At 44.8% G+C, this 21,163-nt stretch overlaps 1 protein-coding gene, 1 long non-coding RNA gene and 1 pseudogene across 3 annotated transcripts; 1 reads left to right on the top strand and 2 right to left on the bottom strand.

Moving 5' to 3' along the window:
* The first annotated feature begins 64 nt into the window (after positions 1-64).
* LOC148047507 (uncharacterized) lies at positions 65-1,167 on the top strand. Its single transcript, XR_015696146.1, has 2 exons — positions 65-407; positions 986-1,167. It is a non-coding gene; the product is annotated as an uncharacterized LOC148047507 (long non-coding RNA).
* Positions 1,168-3,750: 2,583 nt separating this feature from the next.
* On the bottom strand, positions 3,751-20,398 carry LOC148047506 (uncharacterized). The gene is given in 2 exon segments (XM_087711405.1): positions 3,751-10,873; positions 20,278-20,398. A coding segment is annotated over 1 exon segment (2,493 nt). The 5' UTR covers positions 9,876-10,873; positions 20,278-20,398; the 3' UTR covers positions 3,751-7,382.
* LOC148047505 (uncharacterized) lies at positions 15,159-21,065 on the bottom strand (annotated as a pseudogene). Its single transcript, XR_015696136.1, has 2 exons — positions 20,977-21,065; positions 15,159-16,782 (listed from the first exon to the last, which is right to left on the bottom strand). The product of XR_015696136.1 is annotated as an uncharacterized LOC148047505 (transcript).
* Positions 21,066-21,163: the final 98 nt, after the last annotated feature.

Below are 21,163 nucleotides of genomic sequence, written 5' to 3'. Positions count from 1 at the left end.
ATTTAGGAATTCATAGCTATTGAAGATGAGGAAAGAAAGAGCTGCAAATGTCACTGGACTACAACACCCACCATCCTTCACCCTTAGATGCTGGGATTTGCTGAATACAATATCTAACCTTATGCACTGTGTCAAGAGGAATCTGGTAGGGTTAGTCACTTTTCACTCATCCGGTTTTGGGCTCTCCTACACTGCAGCTTGTGGGTTGGAAAGCCAGAAGTACAATAGCGACCTCTGTGGCTGAGCTTAAAAGAGTTAAAACCATCGAGTACTGTATTGCTAGAAAAGACGAAAGAAGAGAAGCACAGAGGAACTTCCTCTTCCGGAACACTAACTGAAGACGGGAGGAGAGTTTCGTGCAGAGAGGCTCTGGCGCCACTTCCAAGGCTCGAAGCATCAGTTGGCAGGTGAGTTGAGGGCAGGTGGGAGGAGAATCCGGGAGCAACTCAGGCTCTTTGGTTCCCTCCACGGCCTGGAAGCAGAGAAGCAACTAGATAGAATGTGAAAATAACAGCTGTGGGGGGGATCTTTGAGGTCATCTAGTCCAGCCCCCTGCTCCAGGAGGAGACCTTTTACATTTCAGGCACATGGCTGTCCAGTCTCTTCCTGAAAGCCTCCAGTCATGGAGCATCCACAACTTCTGCAGGCAAACCGGTTAATTGTTCTCACAGTTAGGAAACGTTTCCTTGTTTCTAGGTTGCTTCTCTGCTTGATTCAAGAGCCAAGGTGGCGCAGTGGTTAAATGCAGCACTGCAGGCTACTGCTAGATCAGCAGTTCAGCGGTTCAAATCTCACCGGCTCAGGGTTGACTCAGCCTTCCATCCTTCTGAGGTGGGTAAAATGAGGACCCAGATTGTTGGGGGCAATATGCTGACTCTCTGTAAACCGCTTAGAGAGGGCTGAAAGCCCTATGAAGCGGTATATAAGTCTACTGCTATTGCTATATTGATTCGTTTCCATCCGTTGCTTCTTGTTCTGCCTTCAGATGCTCTGGAGAAGAGGTTGAGCCCCTCTTCTTTGTGGCAGCCCCTCAGATATTGGAAGACCGCTATCATTTCACCCCTCGGCCTCCTCTTCTGTAGACTGGAAGATTTCCGATTTCAACTCTTTTGTTCTGTTATGGACCCTGTTATGTTTTCTTGACAATAATATTTGACTGATCTGCCACTGTGTCTTTTAGATTTTTTTACTTCCACTTCTATCCAACAAGCAGGATATTTCCTATTGGTGCCCCATCCGTGTATTAACTGGGTTCAACTAAAAAGGTCCTATTGAGGACCTTTTCAGATGTTCAGTTTGTATAGGTGGCCCAAGTTTACAATTTAACTTTAACTTTTAATAAATTCATATGCCGCCCAATCCCATACGACTCCGGGCTGCTTATAGAAACAAAATTAAAATAACGAGTTAAAAATAGAAAAGAGAAACAATTTTAAAACAACGCACCATGCACTCAATCTGGGTGGGGCTGGACCTCATTCATGAAGTCAACAACCCCAGGCCTGCCGGAATAGCCAGGTTTTAGTGGCTTTTCGGAAGGCCGTGAGAGTGGGAAGGGTCCGGATCTCTGCGGGTAGGTCGTTCCACAGAGTCGGAGCAGCTACAGAGAAGGCCCTCCCCCGAGGGGCGGCCTGCCAGCATTGTCCTTCCGACGGCATCCGGAGAAGGCCCAGTCTGTCAGTTCTTATCGGCTGTTGGGAGGTATGTGGCAGGAGGTGGTCTCTCAGATATCCAGGTCCTAGGCCATGTACGGCTTTAAAGGTAATGACCAGCACCTTGAAGCGTGTACGGAGACCGATCGGAAGCCAGTGCAGCTCACGGAGGATAGGTATAACATGGGTGTATCTAGGTACACCCGATATCGCTCACGCGGCTGCGTTCTGGACCAACTCTTCTATAGATGTGCATTTAGATTTTCTTGCCTAAGTGTAAGTTTCTCCCCATTGAATTGCATTTTACTGGAAAGGGCCCAGGGCTCACATGTGTCAAGATCCTTCTGTATCTTGGGCTTATCCTCTAACGCAGTGAGGGCAGACCTTTTCGGGGACGTGACCCGGAACAGAAGTTGCCAAGTGGGCATACAAGCGCCGGGAAATGAACTTCCTGTTTCTGACACACGCATGTGCACCAGCCAGCTTGTCTTCCGGTTACTGGCGTGCATGCGTGCACAACAATCAGCTGGCCATTGCACATGTGCACAATGGAAACCAGAAGACCAGCAATTCCAGTTTCCGGGACTGCCACACACGTTAAGAAAAGCTGATTGTCACAAGTGCACGTGTGCCAGAAATCCAGAAGAGGAATGGGCGATGCTGCATGTGCCAGCCGACATGTTTCCGCATTCGCGCACATGTGCTATAGGTTCGCCATCATTGCTTTAAAGCATTGGCTGTTCCCCACAACTGGATGTCACCTGCAAATTTGATGAGTTCTCTTCCAATCTCTTCATCTAAGTCATGTTTGAAGAAACTGGATATTCTAGCACTCAAGCTGCTGTCCCAAAGATGCTTTTCAAAACCCATGTTTTGCAGGAGTAGAGTTCCAAACTTTTACCACCAAGGTGTCAACAGAAATCCTGAGGACTGTGTGCTTCTCCCAAGGCTTGTCTTTCTGAGACTCTAAACAGTAGGGAGTTTCAGTTCAGTGGCAATTAGCAACCAAATAGAGGTGCCAACAGGTACAGAGATGAAAATAAGTAACAGCTGATTGAAACTTCCCTAAGCACCAAACAGGTAAATATGTTGCTGCCAATCAAACAGGAAGGAAACACTGTACCCTATGCCTTCCCCTTAATTTTCAAGATCCCTCTCCATGAAAAATCCCTTTTTAAAAAAATTATTGCAAATGCTGATAGCAGTTAAGAAAGAAGCTTTCATGAAATGCCCTCAGTTAGGTTGGCATTGTGATGTAGAGCTTTGTTGTGGTGTCCCATGTCTCCTGTGCCTAATTCCATTTTAAACTTGGGGAACATGTAAATCTGTTGATGCAAAGGGGGTATAGAAAGATATCACCCACCCTCTCCTAGAAAAATGAAATGTAGGAAATATTAAAAAGGCAAAATATGATACCTCCCTGGATGAGAAAAGGAGAAACATTCTATTGGAAAACAGCACCCACCTTTGTTAATAGCCCCAGAAAGACAAAAGACATCTCATCTGCAACACAAACGATCTTCAGCTGCAGGGTGACGGGATTTGGATCATTCAGATCCAAACAAGGACAAAGTCTTTAAGCCATAATAGGAATTGTCCAAAGCCGCTTCGTTACCACCACACAGCAAGACTCAACCCTGTTTTTTGGCCGCCTATCAGAAGATGGCAGCATCTGTGACTGAAGAGCCAACAGTACAATTGCGGTCTCTGTGACTGAGTTTAAACGAGTTAAAACTATAGAGAACTGCATTGCTAGAAATGATGGGAGCAGGCGAGAAGCACAGAGGAACTTCCTCTTCTGAAACTGTCACGGGGTGGATTTCTATTTTTTTTTAAACTAAAGGCTCTGTGAGCATGGCTAGATGGTGCACTCAGGCACACTCAGTCGTAGGCCCTCCCACCTAGCCACGCCCACAGAACTGTGAATATTTCTGTTTTCTCAACTGGAAGTCTGGCAAAGAAGCCTCGTTTTCCCACTGCCGCAGCTGCTTCTCTCTCACCACCAAACAATCCATGCCCCCCCCCAATACACACATACACACGAAGCAGGTAGACACACCCTCCCCATCTAGCTGCTTTCTGTGGCCGGGATGGTGCGTGCGTGCGGGGAGACGCCCCTCAATCATGCGCCAAAGCACAGCAAAGGCTCGCTTAGGGAGCAAAAAGAGCCTGGAAATGGCCTGAAAAACTGATGGAAGCGTTTGGGATTATGAGCGCCCAGAAATGAATTCTTTTGTGAGCCTGAACTCTTTCCAAGGAGCTCCCATGGGGAGCACAGCCACTTCTTAAAAGATTCCTCACCATGGTTTGGAAACTGCTGGTTGGTTGGAGAAGACTGAAGGAATTGTGGATTCTACAGATTTGGAGTGAACAGATTAGATGTGTGATGAACCAGACTTTGAAGTGAAGTTGGTTGTTGCTGGGAAATGGACTTGCCATATCCAACTGGAAAACTATTTGGACTTGACTGTGGTCAAGTGATTTTGAGGAATAAAACACAATAGTTGTTTTATTGTTCTCAGCCAAAATATTAAAAAAAGTTTTATTTGTAAGAATCAAACAAAGATAATTCATCCTGGACAGATCACAGACAATGATTATGGTAAATAAAAAGCCATTCTGGACTTTATACAAATTAAATGCAAAACTAAATTGTTAATGTTATTTTAATTTTGCTGTTTATTCACCTGTTAACCACTTTGCCTCTCTGTGTAGTAGATTGATGAAAGTCAAATTGTTTGTAAATATAGAACTTTATAAATTTGGGCCTGCTTCACAAGGGGAAGTGTAACTAATATTGCACCGACATACGTATGAATACTCAAGTGGAGGGGATAGTATATGTAAATCTGTTTTTGCACATTTTTTTGCTTTCTTTTTAAACGTTGTGTCTATTCTTGCTTTGCTTTTAAAGCTTTGTGGGGTTTCTTGGAGTTTTATTTTATATCAATTTTCTGAATAATTTCCCCCCCCCCAAAAAAAAATCCGCAAGGAGGTTCATGTGGCTGCTCTTTACCTATCTTCTAAACTGCCTCCAAATTCATGGAAACATTGCATTATAGGCTTGGAAGGAACCTCGGAGGTTTTCTGGTCACTGTTCCCTCTAAGGTGCGCAGCTGCGTGGCCGCGCACGTGGAAAGAAACCACCGCGCAGCAGTTTTTAACTGCCGCGCAGAGATTTCTGAAAAGCAAACGTGGGGAAGTCCTTTGCAGGTGGCTACAACTGGCCCCCTGCAAAGGACCTCCCCAGACTTGTTTTGAAGAGCACGGCTCTTCAAAGAGGGATTCCTTCCTGAGAGACCCGGTCCAGAAAATGCGGGGAGCGGCAGAGGAGACCCGGGGCTAGTTCTGCTGCGTCCGCTGGACTGTGGAGCTGGGAAGGGGGCGGGAAGAGCAGCGGGGCTGGCGGTTGCTGGCAGTGGCAGGCTGGTTCGCCTCCTCCTCCTCTAACAGCACTGCCGGATTTTCGCCCAACGCTGCGGGGGCGCCAGCGGGAGCTTTGGCGGCTTCACTCAGCCGCAGCGCTGGGCAGCAAATGTGTTGGTGCTGTTGGAGGAGGAGGAGGCGGCAGCAATAGCACCTGAGGACAGGACAAGAAGCAATGGAAACTTGTCAGAAGGAGACTCAAGCTGGAAATAAGGAGAAATCTGACAGTAAGAACAATTAAAATCAATGGAATCTTAATTCATTTGCTACAGGTTTTCAAAAGAGTGGACAGCCATTTGTCTCAGATGATATAAAGACTCCTGCCTTGGACAAGGGGCTGGACTAGAAGACCTCCAGTATCCCTTCTGATTCTATGATTTTAAAAACCACAAGCTTTTTACAGCTCGCTTGCAACTTTACCAAATTTAATTCAGCCATTTCCTTTTGTTATTAAATGGGTATTGCTAGTTCAATGCACATGCGCTCCACTTTTAAGATGCTGAAAAAATCCCCATGACCTGCAACAAAATTCATTCTTCCACTTATCTTGCCCTAACGTCTGATAGGTTCCTGAAATATAGATCTATAAAATTTAGTAAAAATCTAATTTAATACAGACTCGTAAAACAGATTGGGATAATGACATTAGTGCTCTGGGATAATAGCAGGTTTACTCTATTTGGATTTTCAGATAAAAGGTATCTTTTGTGCTAAGTTCTAACAATGTAGTTCTCTAATGTAACTATGAAACAGTCCAAATATACAATTCCCCTCAGGGAGGAATTCTGGGAGTTGAAGTCCACAAGTCTTAAAGCTGTCACGTTTGAAGACCCCTGGGGTTTTTCCCCCTAAAGGGTTAGGGGTGCAAGGGTCTTGTAACAACAGCTTTAAGACTTGCGTGCTTCAAATGCCAGACTTTCTGAGCCAACATTTTGGTTGCTAAGCAGGAGCGTTGTTAAGTGATTCTGATATTATATAACACTTTTAATTAGGCGGGTACCTTGAATAAACATAACTTTGAGTTTCAAATAATACTGATTTTGTTGCCTTAGGTGACATCTGTGAAAAAAATTCAGGTGCTCAGGCATGAAAATATGCCGCTCAAACACTATACTTTTCTGCTCACACTGAAAAAAAATTAGAGGGAACATTGTTTCTGGTCCAACCTGCTCTTCAAGGCAGGACACTTAAACTATCCCTCTCAAATGGTCATCCAGTCCATTCTTGAAAACCTCCAGTGAGTGACCTGTGAGGACGGGAACGGACTAGGAGGACCCAAGGGTAGGATTCTCCAAACTCTGAAGTAGTCACTGTTAAGCTTAACAATTTGCCCGTTCATTTGACGGCTTCATCAGGAAGAGCAAGGGGTGAGGGTAATTCAGCAAAATGATCAGCCAGTATTCAGATGAGGCCAATATTCAGTGTTCTCACCTACACTCTCAACAGGAGTTCAGAAATGAAATTCAAACTTTCTCCAAATTCATCAACTTTTGCCTTATATATATTGAGTTGTATGCAATAAGGAAGGGGTGTCAAACTCAAAGACCAGGGTCAGATGCGGGCCGCAGGGTGGTTAAATCTGGCCCACAGGGCTTTCGTGAAAACAGCGGACTGGTCCATGGTGCCTCTGCCAGCATTTGCACTGGGAGAGGGTTGCAGGAGGCCATTGCAACTAAAAATGGAGGTTGTGGGGGACTCAGGAGACCCTCCCGACCTCCATTTTCATTCATTTCATTTTCAGAGGGTTGCAGGAGGCCACTGCAGCTGAAAATGGAACTCGGGATCCCATTTTTGTTGGCAAAGCACTCGGGCTTCCACAGGGGCCCCCAACACAATTAAGATAGCCATGCCCTCCTGTCCACTTCCAAGACAGCCCTCCACCCTGGTCAAACAGAACCATGATGCAGCCCTCAATAAAATCTAGTTTGACACCCCTGCGAAAAGGAGTCATTTTGGCCAAAAGGAATATCCACAGACTGGCCATTTGAAAGGCGCTCCCATGTGAAACATGCTCCCTGGTGTTTCACTAGGTTTGAATTGAAATGAAAACTTTTCGCTAAATAGGGCATTCAGTGTTTTTCATATGACCTCTGGCGAATCACCATGTTGGAATTCTGACTGAAACTTTTGCCACAAACAGGACACTTGTACGTTTTCTTCCCTGTATGAGTCCTCTGGTGTTTAACCAGACTGGAATTCTTGGTGAAACTTTTCCCACGGTCAGCACATTCAAAAGCATTCTCTCCTGTGTGTATCATTTGGTGATTTGTGAGCTGTAATTTTGAAATGAAACCTTTTCCACAGTCATTCAAAGGGTTTCTCTCCAGTGTGAGACTTCTGATGTTTCAAAGAGCTAGAATTCTGAGTGGAACCTTTGCCACTAATAGGACATTCATACAGTTTCGCTCCTATATGAGTTCTCTGGTGACTCATGAGATAGAATTTTGTAAAGAAACATTCCACACAATATGGACAAGGAAATGATTTCTCTCCTGTGTGAGTCCTCTGGTGTTTTACCTGGCAGAAATTGGAACTGAAACTTGTCCCACAAATCGGACACTCCTACAGTTTCTCTCCTGTGTGAGTCCTCTGGTGTATCACTAAGTTGGCATTTTGACTGAAAACTTTCCCACAGTCAGGACATTCAAAGGGTTTCTCTCCTGTGTGAGTCCTCTGGTGTACCACCAGTTCGGTATTGTGACTGAAACTTTTTCCACAAACAGGACATTCAAAGGGTTTCTCTCCTGTGTGAGTCCTCTGGTGTGTCACTAGGGTGGATCTGTAACTGAAACTTTTCCCACAGTCAGGACATTCAAAGGGTTTCTCTCCCGTGTGAGTCCTCTGGTGTGTCACTAGGGTGGATCTGTTACTGAAACTTTTCCCACAGTCAGGACATTCAAAAGGTTTCTCTCCTGTGTGAGTCCTCTGATGTACCACCAGGTCAGAATTGTGACTGAAACTTTTCCCACAAACAGGACATTCAAAGGGTTTCTCTCCTGTGTGAGTCCTCTGGTGTACCACTAGGCTGGCATATCGACTGAAACCTTTCCCACAGTCAGGACATTCAAAGGGTTTCTCTCCTGTGTGAGTCCTCTGGTGTACCACCAGGTGGCAATTGTGACTGAAACGTTTTCTACAAACAGGACATTCAAAGGGTTTCTCTCCTGTGTGAGTACTCCGGTGTGCCACCAGTGAGGAATTCTGACTGAAACTTTTCCCACAATCAGAACATTCAAAGGGTTTCTCTCCCGTGTGAGTCCTCTGGTGTGTCACTAGGGTGGATCTGTTACTGAAACGTTTCCCACAGCCAGGACATTCAAAAGGTTTCTCTCCTGTGTGAGTCCTCTGGTGTACCACCAGGTGGGAATTCTGACTGAAACTTTTCCCACAGACAGGACATTCAAAGGGTTTCTCTCCCGTGTGAGTCCTCTGGTGTGTCACCAGTTCGGAATTGTGACTGAAACTTTTCCCACAGTCAGGACATGCAAAGGGTTTCTCTCCTGTGTGAGTCCTCTGGTGTACCACCAGGTGGGAACTCTGACTGAAACATTTCCCACAGTCAGGACATTCAAAGGGTTTCTCTCCCGTGTGAGTCCTCTGGTGTGTCACCAGGGTGGACTTGCAACTGAAACTTTTCCCACAATCAGGACATTCAAAAGGTTTCTCTCCTGTGTGTGTCCTCTGATGTACCACCAGGTCAGAATTGTGACTGAACCTTTTCCCACAGTGAGGACATTCAAAAGGTTTCTCTCCTATGTGAGTCCTCTGGTGTGTCTTCAGTTGAGAATTCTGACTGAAAGCTTTCCCACAGTCAGGACATTCAAAGGGTTTCTCTCCTGTGTGAGTCCTCTGGTGTATCTCTAGGTGGGAATTCTGACTGAAACCTTTCCCACAGTCAGGACATTCAAAGGGTTTCTCTCCTGTGTGAGTCCTCTGGTGTCTCAACAGGGTGGACTTGCAACTGAAACATTTTCCACAGTCAGGACATTCAAAGGGTTTCTCTCCTGTGTGAGTCCTCTGGTGTCTCACCAGGTTGGAATTCTGACTATAATGTTTCCCACAGTCAGAACATTCAAATGGTTTCTCTCCTGTGTGAGTCCTCTGGTGTATCACTAGGCCGGAATTCTCACTGAAACCTTTCCCACATTCAGGACATTCAAAGGGTTTTTCTCCTGTGTGAGTCCTCTGATGTCTCACTAGTGTGGCATTCTGACTGAAACCTTTCCCACAGTCAGGACATTCAAAGGGTTTCTTTCCTGTGTGAGTCCACTTGTGTGTCACTAGAGAGAAATTCTGACTGAAACCTTTCCCACAGTCAGGACATTCAAAGGGTTTCTTTCCTGTGTGAGTCCACTTGTGTGTCACTAGAGAGAAATTCTGACTGAAACCTTTCCCACAGTCAGGACATTCAAAGGGTTTCTCTCCTGTGTGAGTCCTTTGGTGTTCCACCAGGTGGGAATTGTGACTGAAACTTTTTCCACAAACAGGACATTCAAAGGGTTTCTCTCCTGTGTGAGTCCTCTGGTGTCTCAACAGGTGGGACTTCTGACTGAAACCTTTCCCACAGGCAGGACATTCAAAGGGTTTCTCTCCTGTGTGAACCCTCTGGTGTATCACTAGCTGGGAATTGCTGCTGAAACTTTTCCCACACTCAGTACATTCAAAGGGTTTCTCTCCTGTGTGAAGCAATTGGTGTACCACCAAGTGGGAATTGTGACCGAAACTTTCCCCATAAACAGGACATTCAAAGGGTTTCTCTCTTTTGTGAGTCCTCTTGTGTATCACCAGGTTGGACATTACTGAAAAATTTCCCAAAGTTAGGACATTCAAAGGGTTTCTCTCCTGTGTGAGTCTTCTGGTGTATCACTAGACTGGAAACCTTTCTCACAGTCAGGACATTCAAAGGGTTTCTCTTCTCTGTGAGTCCTCTGGTGTGTCACCAGGTTGGAATTGTTGCTGAAAGCTTTCCCACAGTCAGGACATTCAAAGGGTTTCTCTCCTGTGTGAGTCCTCTGGTGTATCACTAGGTCAGAATTCACTAGGTGGGAATTCTGCCTGAAACCTTTCCCGCAATCAGGACATTCATATAATTTATTTTTTGTGTGCATCCTCTAACATATTACCAGGCTGGAGTTCAGATTGAAACTTTTCTCACAATCAGGATTCTCCCTGGTGTGTTATCTAATGTATCACCCGTTGCGAAGTTCATTTCTTTTTTTGCACATGTAGTGCTCCTCCCCTATGTGGGTCCTTCCATGAACCAACCACGAGGAGCAGTTCTGACTAAAGCTTTGGCCACATTAATATTGTTTTTCTCCAATGTGGATCATTTCGTGGCCATTTAGTTATGATTTGAAATACACATTTTGCTCACAATAGCCACATCTGTGGACCTGCAAAAGGGGATCACGTGACCCTAGAACAGGGCAATCGTCATAAATGTGAGTTAGGTGCCAAGACTTCAAATATAGATCACATGACCATGGGGCTGCAGCAATAGTCATAAGTGTGAAAAATGGTCTTAAGTCAGGTTTTTCAGTGCCACTGTCACTTCGAATAGTTACTAAATGAAGTGTTGTAATTCGTGGACTACCTGTAATGTATCCTTGTGTTCTGCATACTCTATTTTTTCCAGTTCGAAATCTCTTCTTGATTACCTGCTGGGGAAGAAGGAGAATTTTGTGGGTTTCTGAAGGAAATGGAAATGTTTTGATTTCTGGCTTGATTGATTTTCCTTTTTAACGTTCCTTGTTATTCTCAGGTGTCCGGAGTTCTCCTATTGGCATCCTCTTTGCCTGTAAGATTCAAAGAAAATGTTTATAAAATGGTTGCAGAAGATGTAAAAAAGAAAACTATATACATTAAAGGTAAAAAGGAAATATTCTACAATGCTAAAATTACCTTAGATCAATTATGATTTATTTCACACATTGAAGATTACGGAGATCCAACTTCACATTTGCATTCCACCATGAAATTCTCTTGTTCACTTGGGGCAATACAAATTCTTAGTATAGCAATTATTGGCTAGAATCACTGTAATTAAGATGAATACAATATATAATAGAATCATAGAGTGGGAAGGGACCTTAAATGTCTTCTAGTCCAACTCTCTGCTCTACCAGTTCAGAAGTGGCCGTCAAATCTCTTTTTGAAAGCTTCCAGTGATGGAGCACCCACATTTTTCCCCAATATTGTGCATAAGTTACGCGGTGCAGTTAGTACATGTATAATTCAGTGATGTGCGGTGAGGTTTATGGCTGGTGAGGCACTATATCAGACATTGTGGTGGGGGGGGGGGCAAAAGCTGCTTTCTTTCTATTTTCGCCATAGAGGCGGGACGCCCTGAACAACAGCCCTGAAAATGTCAAAAAATGGCCACAAACGGCCCAAAAAACCTCCCAGAAACAGGCTGAAAAAGAGCCAAAACCCACCCCAGAAAACAGCCTGGAAAAAGCCTAGAAAACGGCCAAAAAGTCTCAAAATACAGCCCACAAAATGGCTATGAACAGCCACAAAACAGCCAAAAAAATATCCCCAAATATCACCTTAAATACAATCTGACAACAGTCTGAAAATGGCCCAAAAAATGGGCTGGTAAATGGCCCAGAAATTGTCCAAATATTGCCCAAAAGGTAGCCCCCGAAATGGCCCAAAGCCGCCTGTAAATGGCCTGAAAATGACCCCAAAACACTCTAGAAACTGCCTAAAAACAATCCCAAAACCGGCTAAAAATTGTCCACAAACATCCCATAATACAGTCCAAATTACTGCCTGAACACAGTCCAGAAAATGCCACAAAAGGGCCTGAAAAATGGCCAAAAACAGCCAAAAGAAAGCCCCCAAACAGCCCGTAAATGGCCTGAAAAATGGGCCAAAATACACCCCAGGAACTGCCTAAAAAAAAACCCCAAAACAAACAAAAACAGCACAAAAATGGAGCCTGGAAATGGCCTGAAAAACTGATGGAAGCGTTTCGGATTATGAGCGCACAGAAATGAATCCCTTTGTGAGCCTGAGCTCTTCCCAAGAAGCTTCCATAGGGAGCACAGCCACTTCTTAAAAGATTCCTCACCATGGTTTGGAAACTGTTGGTTGGTTGGGGAAGGCTGAAGGAGATGTGGATTCTACAGATTTGGAGTGAACAGATTCCATGTGTGAGGAACCAGACATTGAGGTTGGTTGTCGCTGGGAAATGGACTTGCCATATCCAACTGGAAAACTATTTGGACTGGTCTGTGGTAAAAATGGATCGACAACGGAGCTTTGAGGAATAAAACACAATACTTGTTTTATTGTTCTCAATGAAAATATTAAGAGAAAGTTTTATTTGTAAGAATCAAACAAAGATATTTCATCCCGGACAGATAACAGACAATGATTATGGTAAATAAAAAGCCATTCTGGACTTTATACAAATTAAATGCAAAACTAAATTGTTAATGTGATTTTAACTTTGCTGTTTATTCACCTGTTAACCACTTTGCCTCTCTGTGTAGTAGATTGATGAAAGTCAAATTGTTTGTAAATAGAGGTAGAACTTTATAAATTTTGGGCCTGCTTCACAAGGGGAAGTAACTAATATTGCTCCAACAACATACGTATGAATGCTCAAGTGGAGGGGATAATATATGTAAATCTGTTTTTGCACATTTTTTTGCTTTCTTTTTAAACGTTGTCTCTATTCTTGCTTTTCTTTTAAAGCTTTGTGGCTTCTTTTGGAGTTTTATTTATATTAATTTTATGAATATTTTTTCCCCAAAATTGCCACAAGAAGCAAGTTCATGTGGCTGCTCTTTACCTATCTTATAAACTGCCTCCAAATTCATGGAAACATTGCATTATAGGCTTGGAAGGGACCTTGGAGGTCTTCTGGTCCAACCTGCTCTTCAAGGCAAGTGACTTAAACCATCCCTCTCAAATGGTTGTCCAGTCTACTCTTGAAAACCTCCAGTGACCCACAAAACCGGGAGGCAAACTATTCCCCTGATTAATTGCTCTGACAAAATACATATACATATCTTCTAGGTTGGGCCTCATTTTAAATAGCTTCCCCCAATTACTTCTTATCCTGCCATCTGGTGCCCTAGAGAATAAGCCAATCTGCTCTTCTTTGGGTCAGATGCATAAGTCCTTGAAAACAGCTATCTTGTCCCTCTTGGTTGCTCTTCTGTGCACATTTTCCAGTGTCTCAACGTTTTTATATCATGGTGACCAGCACTCAACTATGTATTCTAAGTGCGATATTGCGTAAAGCAATTCTATATTTTCTTGTTGTCTTGACATTATTCCTCTCTTGATGCAACCTAGGACTACATTGGCTGTTATTGGCAACTGCAGCACAATGCTGGCCAAGAGGTACTTGTCCACTCATCATGCACCCCAGGGATACATGGCCTGCCCTTTTGAAGATCTCCCAGAGGCAGGCACCATTTTCATTGCACCCACAATTCCTTAACACAGTCAACTAAGTGTTAAGGTAGCAAAACAGAACAATTTGTCCACTCCCAGTGACCAAGAAGCAGCCACCCTATTGACACAGGCAGCTATGGCAAAATGACAGCTGCTTCCACAAGTTCACTGCATGGCCTATGGATGAATCCTGGTCAAAATAATGGTTGTTTCCATAAAGCAGTCACACAGCCCAAAGATACATGCCCTGTCCTCTTCCCCACATGAGATTCAGAGATCTTCAAAAGGTATGGAGGAGGCTGTGATGCCTGGTAGGGTGGGAGTCAGGCCTAAGGACTGCAGGGATCCAGTAGAAGTGAAGACCCAGGGGGAGCCTATGTGTGTATTATCTGGTGATTTGTGAGCTGTAATTTTGTAATGAAACCTTTTCCACAGTCAAGACATTTAAAGGGTTTCTCTCCGGTGTGAGACTTCTGGTGTTTCATCAAGCTAGAATTCTGAGTGGAACCTTTGCCACGAACAGGACGTTCATACGGTTTCGCTCCTATATGAGTTCTCTGGTGACTCATGAAGAAGAATTTTCTAATGAAACATTCCACACAATATGGACAAGGATATGATTTCTATCCTGTTTGAGTCCTCTGATGTATCAACAGGCTGTACTTGTGACTGAAACATTTCCCACAGTCAGGACATTCAAAGGGCTTCTCTCCTATGTGAGTCTTCTGATGTACTGCCAGGTCGGAATTGTTATTGAAACTTTTCCCACAGCCAGGACATTCAAAGGGTTTCCTCTCCTGTGTGAGTCCTCTGGTGTATCACTAGGTCGGAATTCTGAAAGAAACCTTTCCCACAGTCAGGACATTCAAAGGCTTTCTCTCCTGTGTGAGTCCTCTGGTGTATCACTAGGTCGGAATTCTGACTGAAACCTTTCCCACAGCCAGGACATTCAAAGGGTTTCCTCTCCTGTGTGAGTCCTCTCGTGTATCACTAGGTCGGAATTCTGACTGAAACCTTTCCCACAGTCAGGACATTCAAAGGGTTTTTCTCCTGTGTGAGTCCCCTGGTGTATCACTAGGTGGGATTTGCTGCTGAAACTTTTCCCACAGTCAGGACATTCAAAGGGTTTCTCTCCTGTGTGAAGCCGCTGGTGTACCACCAAGTGGGAATTGTGACCGAAACTTTTACCACAAACAGGACATTCAAAGGGTTTCTCTCCTGTGTGAGTCTTCTGGTGTATCACCAGGTTGGACCTCTTACTGAAACCTTTCCCACAGTCAGGACATCCAAAGGGTTTCTCTCCTGTGTGAGTCCTCTGGTGTTTCACTAGGCGGAAATTCTGACTGAAAACTTTCCCATAGTCAGGACGTTCAAAGGGTTTGTCTCCTATGTGAGTCCTCTGGTGTATCACTAGGTGGGAATTCTTGCTGAAACCTTTCCCACTGTCAGGACATTCAAAGGGTTTCTCAAAGAGCTCCCCGTGGAGATTCGAATCCTCACCACCCTCCAGGCCTTCCGCAAAGCCCTTAAAACCTGGCTGTTCCGACAGGCCTGGAGCTAATGAGCTTTTGTCCCCCCTTGAATGGTATGGTTGTTGTGTGCTTTTAAATTTTGGTATTGTTTTGTTCGTCTTTTTTATTCCTTATTTGTAGCGCCCCCCCCCCGCCATTGACATGGGTTGTGAGCCACCCTGAGTCCCCTTGGGGAAAAGGGCGGCATAGAAATATAATAAATTCAAATTCAATTCAAATTCTCTCCTGTGTGAGTCCTCTGATGTATCACTAGGTCGGAATTCTGACTGAAAACTTTTCCACAGTCAGGAGATTCAAAGGGTTTTTCCACTGTGTGAGTCCTCTGGTGTATCACTAGATGGGATTTGGTGCTGAAACTTTTCCCACAGTCAGGACATTCAAAGGGTTTCTCTCCTGTGTGAGTCCTCTGTTGTATCACCAGGTTGGACCTCTTACTGAAACCTTTCTCACAGTGAGGACATTCAAAGGATTTCTCTCCTGTGTAAGTCCTCTCGTGTGTCTTGAGGTCAGAATTCTGACTGAAAACTTTCCCACAGTCAGGACATTTAAAGGGTTTCCCTCCTGTGTGAGTCCTCTAATGTATCACTAGGTAGGAATTCTGACTGAAAGCTTTCCCACAGTCAGGACATTTAAAGGGTTTCCCTCCTGTGTGAGTCCTCTAATGTATCACTAGGTAGGAATTCTGACTGAAAGCTTTCCCACATTCAGGACATTCAAAGGGTTTCTCTCCTGTGTGAGTCCTCTGGTGTATCACTAGGTGGGAATTCTTGCTGAAACTTTTCCTACAGTCAGGACATTTAAAGGGTTTATCTCCTGTGTGAGTCCTCTGGTGTTTCACTAGACGGGAATTCTGACTGAAATCTTTCCCACAGTCAGGACATTCAAAGGGTTTTTCTCCTGTGTGAATCCTCTGGTGTATCACTAGGTGGGATTTGGTGCTGAAACATTTCCCACAGTCAGGACATTCAAAGGGTTTCTCTCCTATGTGAAGCCGCTGGTGTATCATTAGGTGGGAATTCTGACTGAAACCTTTCCCGCAATCAGGACATTCATATGATTTATTTTTTGTGTGCATCCTCTAACATATTACCAGGCTGGAGTTCAGATTGAAACTTTTCTCACAATCAGGATTCTCCCTGGTGTGTTATCTAATGTATCACCAGTTGCGAAGTTCACTTCGTTGGTTGCACATGTAGTGCTCCTTCCCTATGTGGGTCCTTCCATGAACCAACCACAAGGAGCAGTTCTGACTAAAGCTTTGGCCACATTAATATTGCTTTTCTCCAATGTGGATCATTTCATGCACACTCAGTTGTGATATGAAATACGCACTTTGCCCACAATAGCCACATCTGTGGAGCTGCAAAAGGGGATCACGTGACCCTAGAACAGGGCAATCGTCATAAATGTGAGTTAGCTGCCAAGGATTCAAATATAGATCACGTGACCATGGGGCTGCAGCAAAAGTCATAAGTGTGAAAAATGGTCATGTCAGGTTTTTCAGTGCCACTGTCACTTCGAATAGTTACTAAATGAACTGTTATAAGTCAAGGACTACCTGTAATGTATCCTTGTGTTCTGCATACTCTACTTTTTCCAGTTCTAAATCTCTTCTTGATTACCTGCTGGGGAAGAAGGAGAATTTTGTGGGTTTCTGAAGGAAATGGAAATGTTTTGATTTCTGGCTTCATTGATTTTCCTTTTTAACGTTGCTTGTTATTCTCAGTTGTCCGGAGTTGTCTTATTGGCATCCTCTTTGCCTATAAGATTCAAAGAAATTGTTTATAAAATGGTTGCAGAAGATGTAAAAAAGAAAACGATATACATTAAAGGTAAAAAGGAAATAGTCTACAATGTTAAAATAAACTTAGATTAATTATGATTTGTTTGACACATTGAAGATTACCGAGATCCAACTTCACATTTGCATTCAACCATGAAATTCTCTTGTTGACTTGGGTCAATACAAATTCTTAGTATAACAATTATTGGCTAGAATCACTGTAATTAAGATGAATACAATATATAATAGAATAATAGAGTGGGAAAGGACCTTAAAGGTCTTCTAGTCCATCCCTCTGCTCTACCATTTCAGAAGTGGCCATCAAATCTCTTTTTGAAAGCTTCCAGTGATGGGAGCACCCAAAACTTCTGAAGGCAAGCTATTCCATTGGTTGATTGCAGTAATCGTTAGGATTTTGGGGGGGGGGAGTATATTTTTATTATTTTTACATTTAAAACAATGCAGTACCGCAAAGTCGAAGTGAACATACATTCACATTATATACAGCTGATCTCAACCATTAACTATTAGCCAACTTTATACATTGTCTATCCTTCTGTCCAATCACGATATATACAGTTTGTTCCGGTCTTGTCAACTTGTCCTATACCAATCATAAAATCTGTTCCAGATACTCTGATTCCCCTTTATTTTTAAGTTCAAGAGTGAGCCTATCTGCTTCCACAAAGGCCAACATTTTTTCTGATTATATCTAGTTTAAATGGCATATTTTATTTTTCCAATATTGTGCATAAGTTATGCGCGGCATAGTTAGTACATGTATAATTCGGTGACGTGCGGTGAGGATTATGGCTGGTGAGGCACTATGGCGGACATAGCGGCGGGGCGGGCAAAAGCCGCTTTCTTTCTATGTCCGACATAGAGGAGTCTCACCTCTATGTCGAACATAGCGGCGGGGTGGGCAAAACCGCTTTCTTTCTATGTCCGACATAGAGGCGTCCCACCTCTATGTCGGACATAGCGGCGGGGCGGGCAAAAACTACTTTCTTTCTTTTGTCCAGAGGCTGCAGCCCACCTGAGCTGTCCGCCTCTGGGCAAAAGATAGTGCCAGTCCGCCAGCAGAGGCGGGTAAAAGACCCGCGTCTGCTGGCGGGCTGTCCCAACACAGAGAAAGAAAGCTGGCGGGCTGCCCTCCCTGCCTCTCCTACCCACTTCTCTCTCTTCTCAAACAAACTCTCTCTCAAATTTAGAGTGAGTTTGTTTGAGTGAAGAAACAAACACACGCACACAAACATACACAAATTACTTACAATTACTTACAAATTACATTAATTTTGAATTCCTCCATCTCCCTCCCACCCACATATCTTTTCCAGCTGTTTCACAATCACAGAGGATTTCAACTCTGCTCTTGCCTGCCATAATGAAAATGTAAAAATATAAAAGGAAAAACACAAGGGCTGCTGAGGTCAGGCTGGATTAGCTGCTGCCAGAGTCTCCAATGGATGACTCTGCTTAACTGTTTAAAAAAGCTTCTAAAAAAAACACCCTGTATAGGAGGAGGCAAGAGAACCACGTGCCTCATCTACATAAGGAATTTTTCTGCTTTTAACCCTTGGTTAACTCTGCTCGAGTGATCATCAAGTCAGACTAAATGAGGCACGTGGTTCTCCCGCCTCCTCCTGTAGAGGGCACTTTTTAAGAGGCCTTTTAAAACCATTAAGCACTAAGCAGAGTCATTCCCTGGGACTCTGGCAGCAACTACCTAAGCCTTTTTCTTTTTTCTTTTTTTTTCTTTTCATGATCACAGTGGTGAGGCTCTACCTCCTCTGTCTCCCCTGACTGCACGTCACTGGCCTAGTCTCGGTCCAAGGACCAGGGGTTGGGATCCCTGATTTAAGCTGTGGTTTATCCTTTCAAAGCACTTGGGAGAAAATGGACCACTGCCCTCCTCTTTAAAAAAGACCAATCAAAATACCATCATCCATACACCAGGCTGAAGGTAATAAGTTCTAAAGTGCTCAAAACTACATTATATTAAAATGTTTTTAGAAATCTTTAGAGAAAGGGAAAGCGAAAGTGTAGACTTAGAGAAATTCTGTGCTTTATATAGACATGAAATTTGGAGAAAAACTGAAAATGGAAAAGGGAAGGTTGCAATGGAATAACTAGGATGGTTATCACAATACAATATAAACAGAACCTTTCCAAAAGACATTTTATTCCAACAACTGAAGCTTCTTTGGAGCTCAACCAACCTGCCTCTTGTGCACATCAGTCTCTCTTTCCCAAAATGCTCTGCAGGCAGGTATTAGAGCTCCCAGGTCTGTCCCTTGACCTAACATTCTTTTATCTTTCTATATCCCTTCTTATCCTATCCCCTTCTCTGCCTCAGGCTTGCCCGACAGAAGCCTCTCCTGTCCTATCCCCTTCTCTGCCTCAAGCTTGCCCCCAAAAAGCCTCTCCTGTCCTGTCCTCTTCTCTCCCTCAGGCTTGTCCCACAGAAGCTCCTCCTATCCTCTCTATTCCCTTCACTCCCTCTGCCTTTCCCCAGGCCTCTTTCTCCATTTCCCCCTTAAGCCTCTTTTCCTACCCTCTCAGGCCTTTTCTCCCTAGCTTCCTCCCATCCTTATCTTCCCGCCTTTTTCCCTCAAGGAACTCCTCTTTTCCCCTCCCCCTCCTTTCCTCCTTTCCCCCTTCACCCCTCCTTTCCCCCTCCCCCTCTTCCAACCAAAAACCCACCTCCTTCTATTCCCTTCCCTCCCCCCCAACACAGACATATCACAGAAGCCTCTTGATCATTTTGCAAAGCTGTTTGTAAAGAACAGTCTAGAGCTTTTTCTTCAGGGTAGATTATACAGCCCATAAAAGAACTAAAAGTAAAATCGAAAACCTTTGCAGAGAGGGCTATTCCCTCCCATGGTAAGAGAGAAACGGGGATGCAGCTGTCACCAGGAAGGGAATCTCGGCAGGTGAGAGGCAGATTCAGGTGATGCGTCTCAATTCAAGCCCACCTTTAGATGCCACTGGGCTCCTCGTAGCAGGGTTCGCGCCCTGGGAGTGAGCATCTGAGCCCAGATGCTCTTCCACCCCTCCAGACCCCGGGAGGCGGATCCTCCCCAGGAGCCACAGGGGAAGGTGGGAACGGGGGTGGCCAACCTTCCCCAACATCAGGCGGCCTAACCCGGGAGCAGAGCTGCACCAAATATGGGGCTGCAGGGAAGGAGGGGGTGGAATGGAGGGAGGATTTTAAGGGGGGGGGTGAAAGAGAGCCGTTCGCAGAAGCAGCAACCGAGGAGGAGGAGGAGGAGGAGAAGCGGCGGCGCAGCAGTGCCCAAGGAGCAGAAAACCTTGCAAGGAAAGGCGGAGACTGGGAAGGGGAGGGGGCGCAACTGGGGAAACCCCACCTCGCTCTCCTTCTCTCCCCCAAGGAATCCCCCCTCCCCTTCCCGCACCTGGGGATCCCCCTCCTCCTCCTTTCCCCTCCCCCACTCGCAGCGTCCTTGCCCACCTGGCAGCCCTTGAGCACCTCTCCCCGAGCTGGGATCCCCGCAGCACTTGGCGTAAGAGACATCTGGAGATCAGAGAGGGGAAGGAAACTGGGTTCCCCCTTTTCCTGCCTCCACTCTGGGCGCAAAAGTTCTCTGCCTTTAACCCCTTCACTGAAGAGCTGCAGGGAGGGGGCGACGGCGGGGCGGCCGATCGATGCCAAAGTTCCCCCAACCGGGGACCGCAAAAAACCGTCACCCCCTCAAGGGGAGGCCAAAAGACCCAAAATAAAGATCCAGGTAAAAAAAAAGATGTGCTAATCTGGACCTCTAAATGGAAATTAGGAATTCATAGCTATTGAAGATGAGGAAAGAAAGAGCTGCAGATGTCATTGGACTACAACACCCACCATCCTTCACCCTTGGATGCTGTGATTTGCTGAATACAATATCTAACCTTATGCACTGTGTCAAGAGGAATCTGGTAGGGTTAGTCACTTTTCACTCATCCGGTTTTGGGCTCTCCTACACTGGAGCTTGTTAGGTTGGCATTGTGATGTAGAGCTTTGTTGTGGTGTCCCATGTCTCCTGTGCCTAATTCCATTTTAAACTTGGGGAACATGTAATTCTGTTGATGCAAAGGGGGTGTAGAAAGATAGCACCCACCCTCTCCTAGAAAAATGAAATCTAGGAAATATTAAAAAGGCAGAATATTATCTAACCTTATGCACTGTGTCAAGAGGAATCTGGTAGGTCGACGGCATCCGGAGAAGGCCCAGCCTGTGAGTTCTTATCGGCTGTTGCGACGTATGTGGCAGGAGGCGGTCTCTCAGATATCCAGGTCCTAGTCACTTTTCACTCATCCGGTTTTGGGCTCTCCTACACTGGAGCTTGTGGGTTGGAAAGCCA

This window comes from Thamnophis sirtalis, unplaced genomic scaffold (genome assembly GCF_051295495.1).
Source record: "Thamnophis sirtalis isolate CommonGarterSnake01/CBP01778 unplaced genomic scaffold, rThaSir2_p1.2 scaffold_3, whole genome shotgun sequence".
In the NCBI taxonomy this organism is placed as follows: Eukaryota; Metazoa; Chordata; class Lepidosauria; order Squamata; family Natricidae; genus Thamnophis; species Thamnophis sirtalis.
The sequence above is the reverse complement of the archived record's forward strand: the minus strand, read 5'-3'. Positions and strand labels throughout refer to the sequence as shown.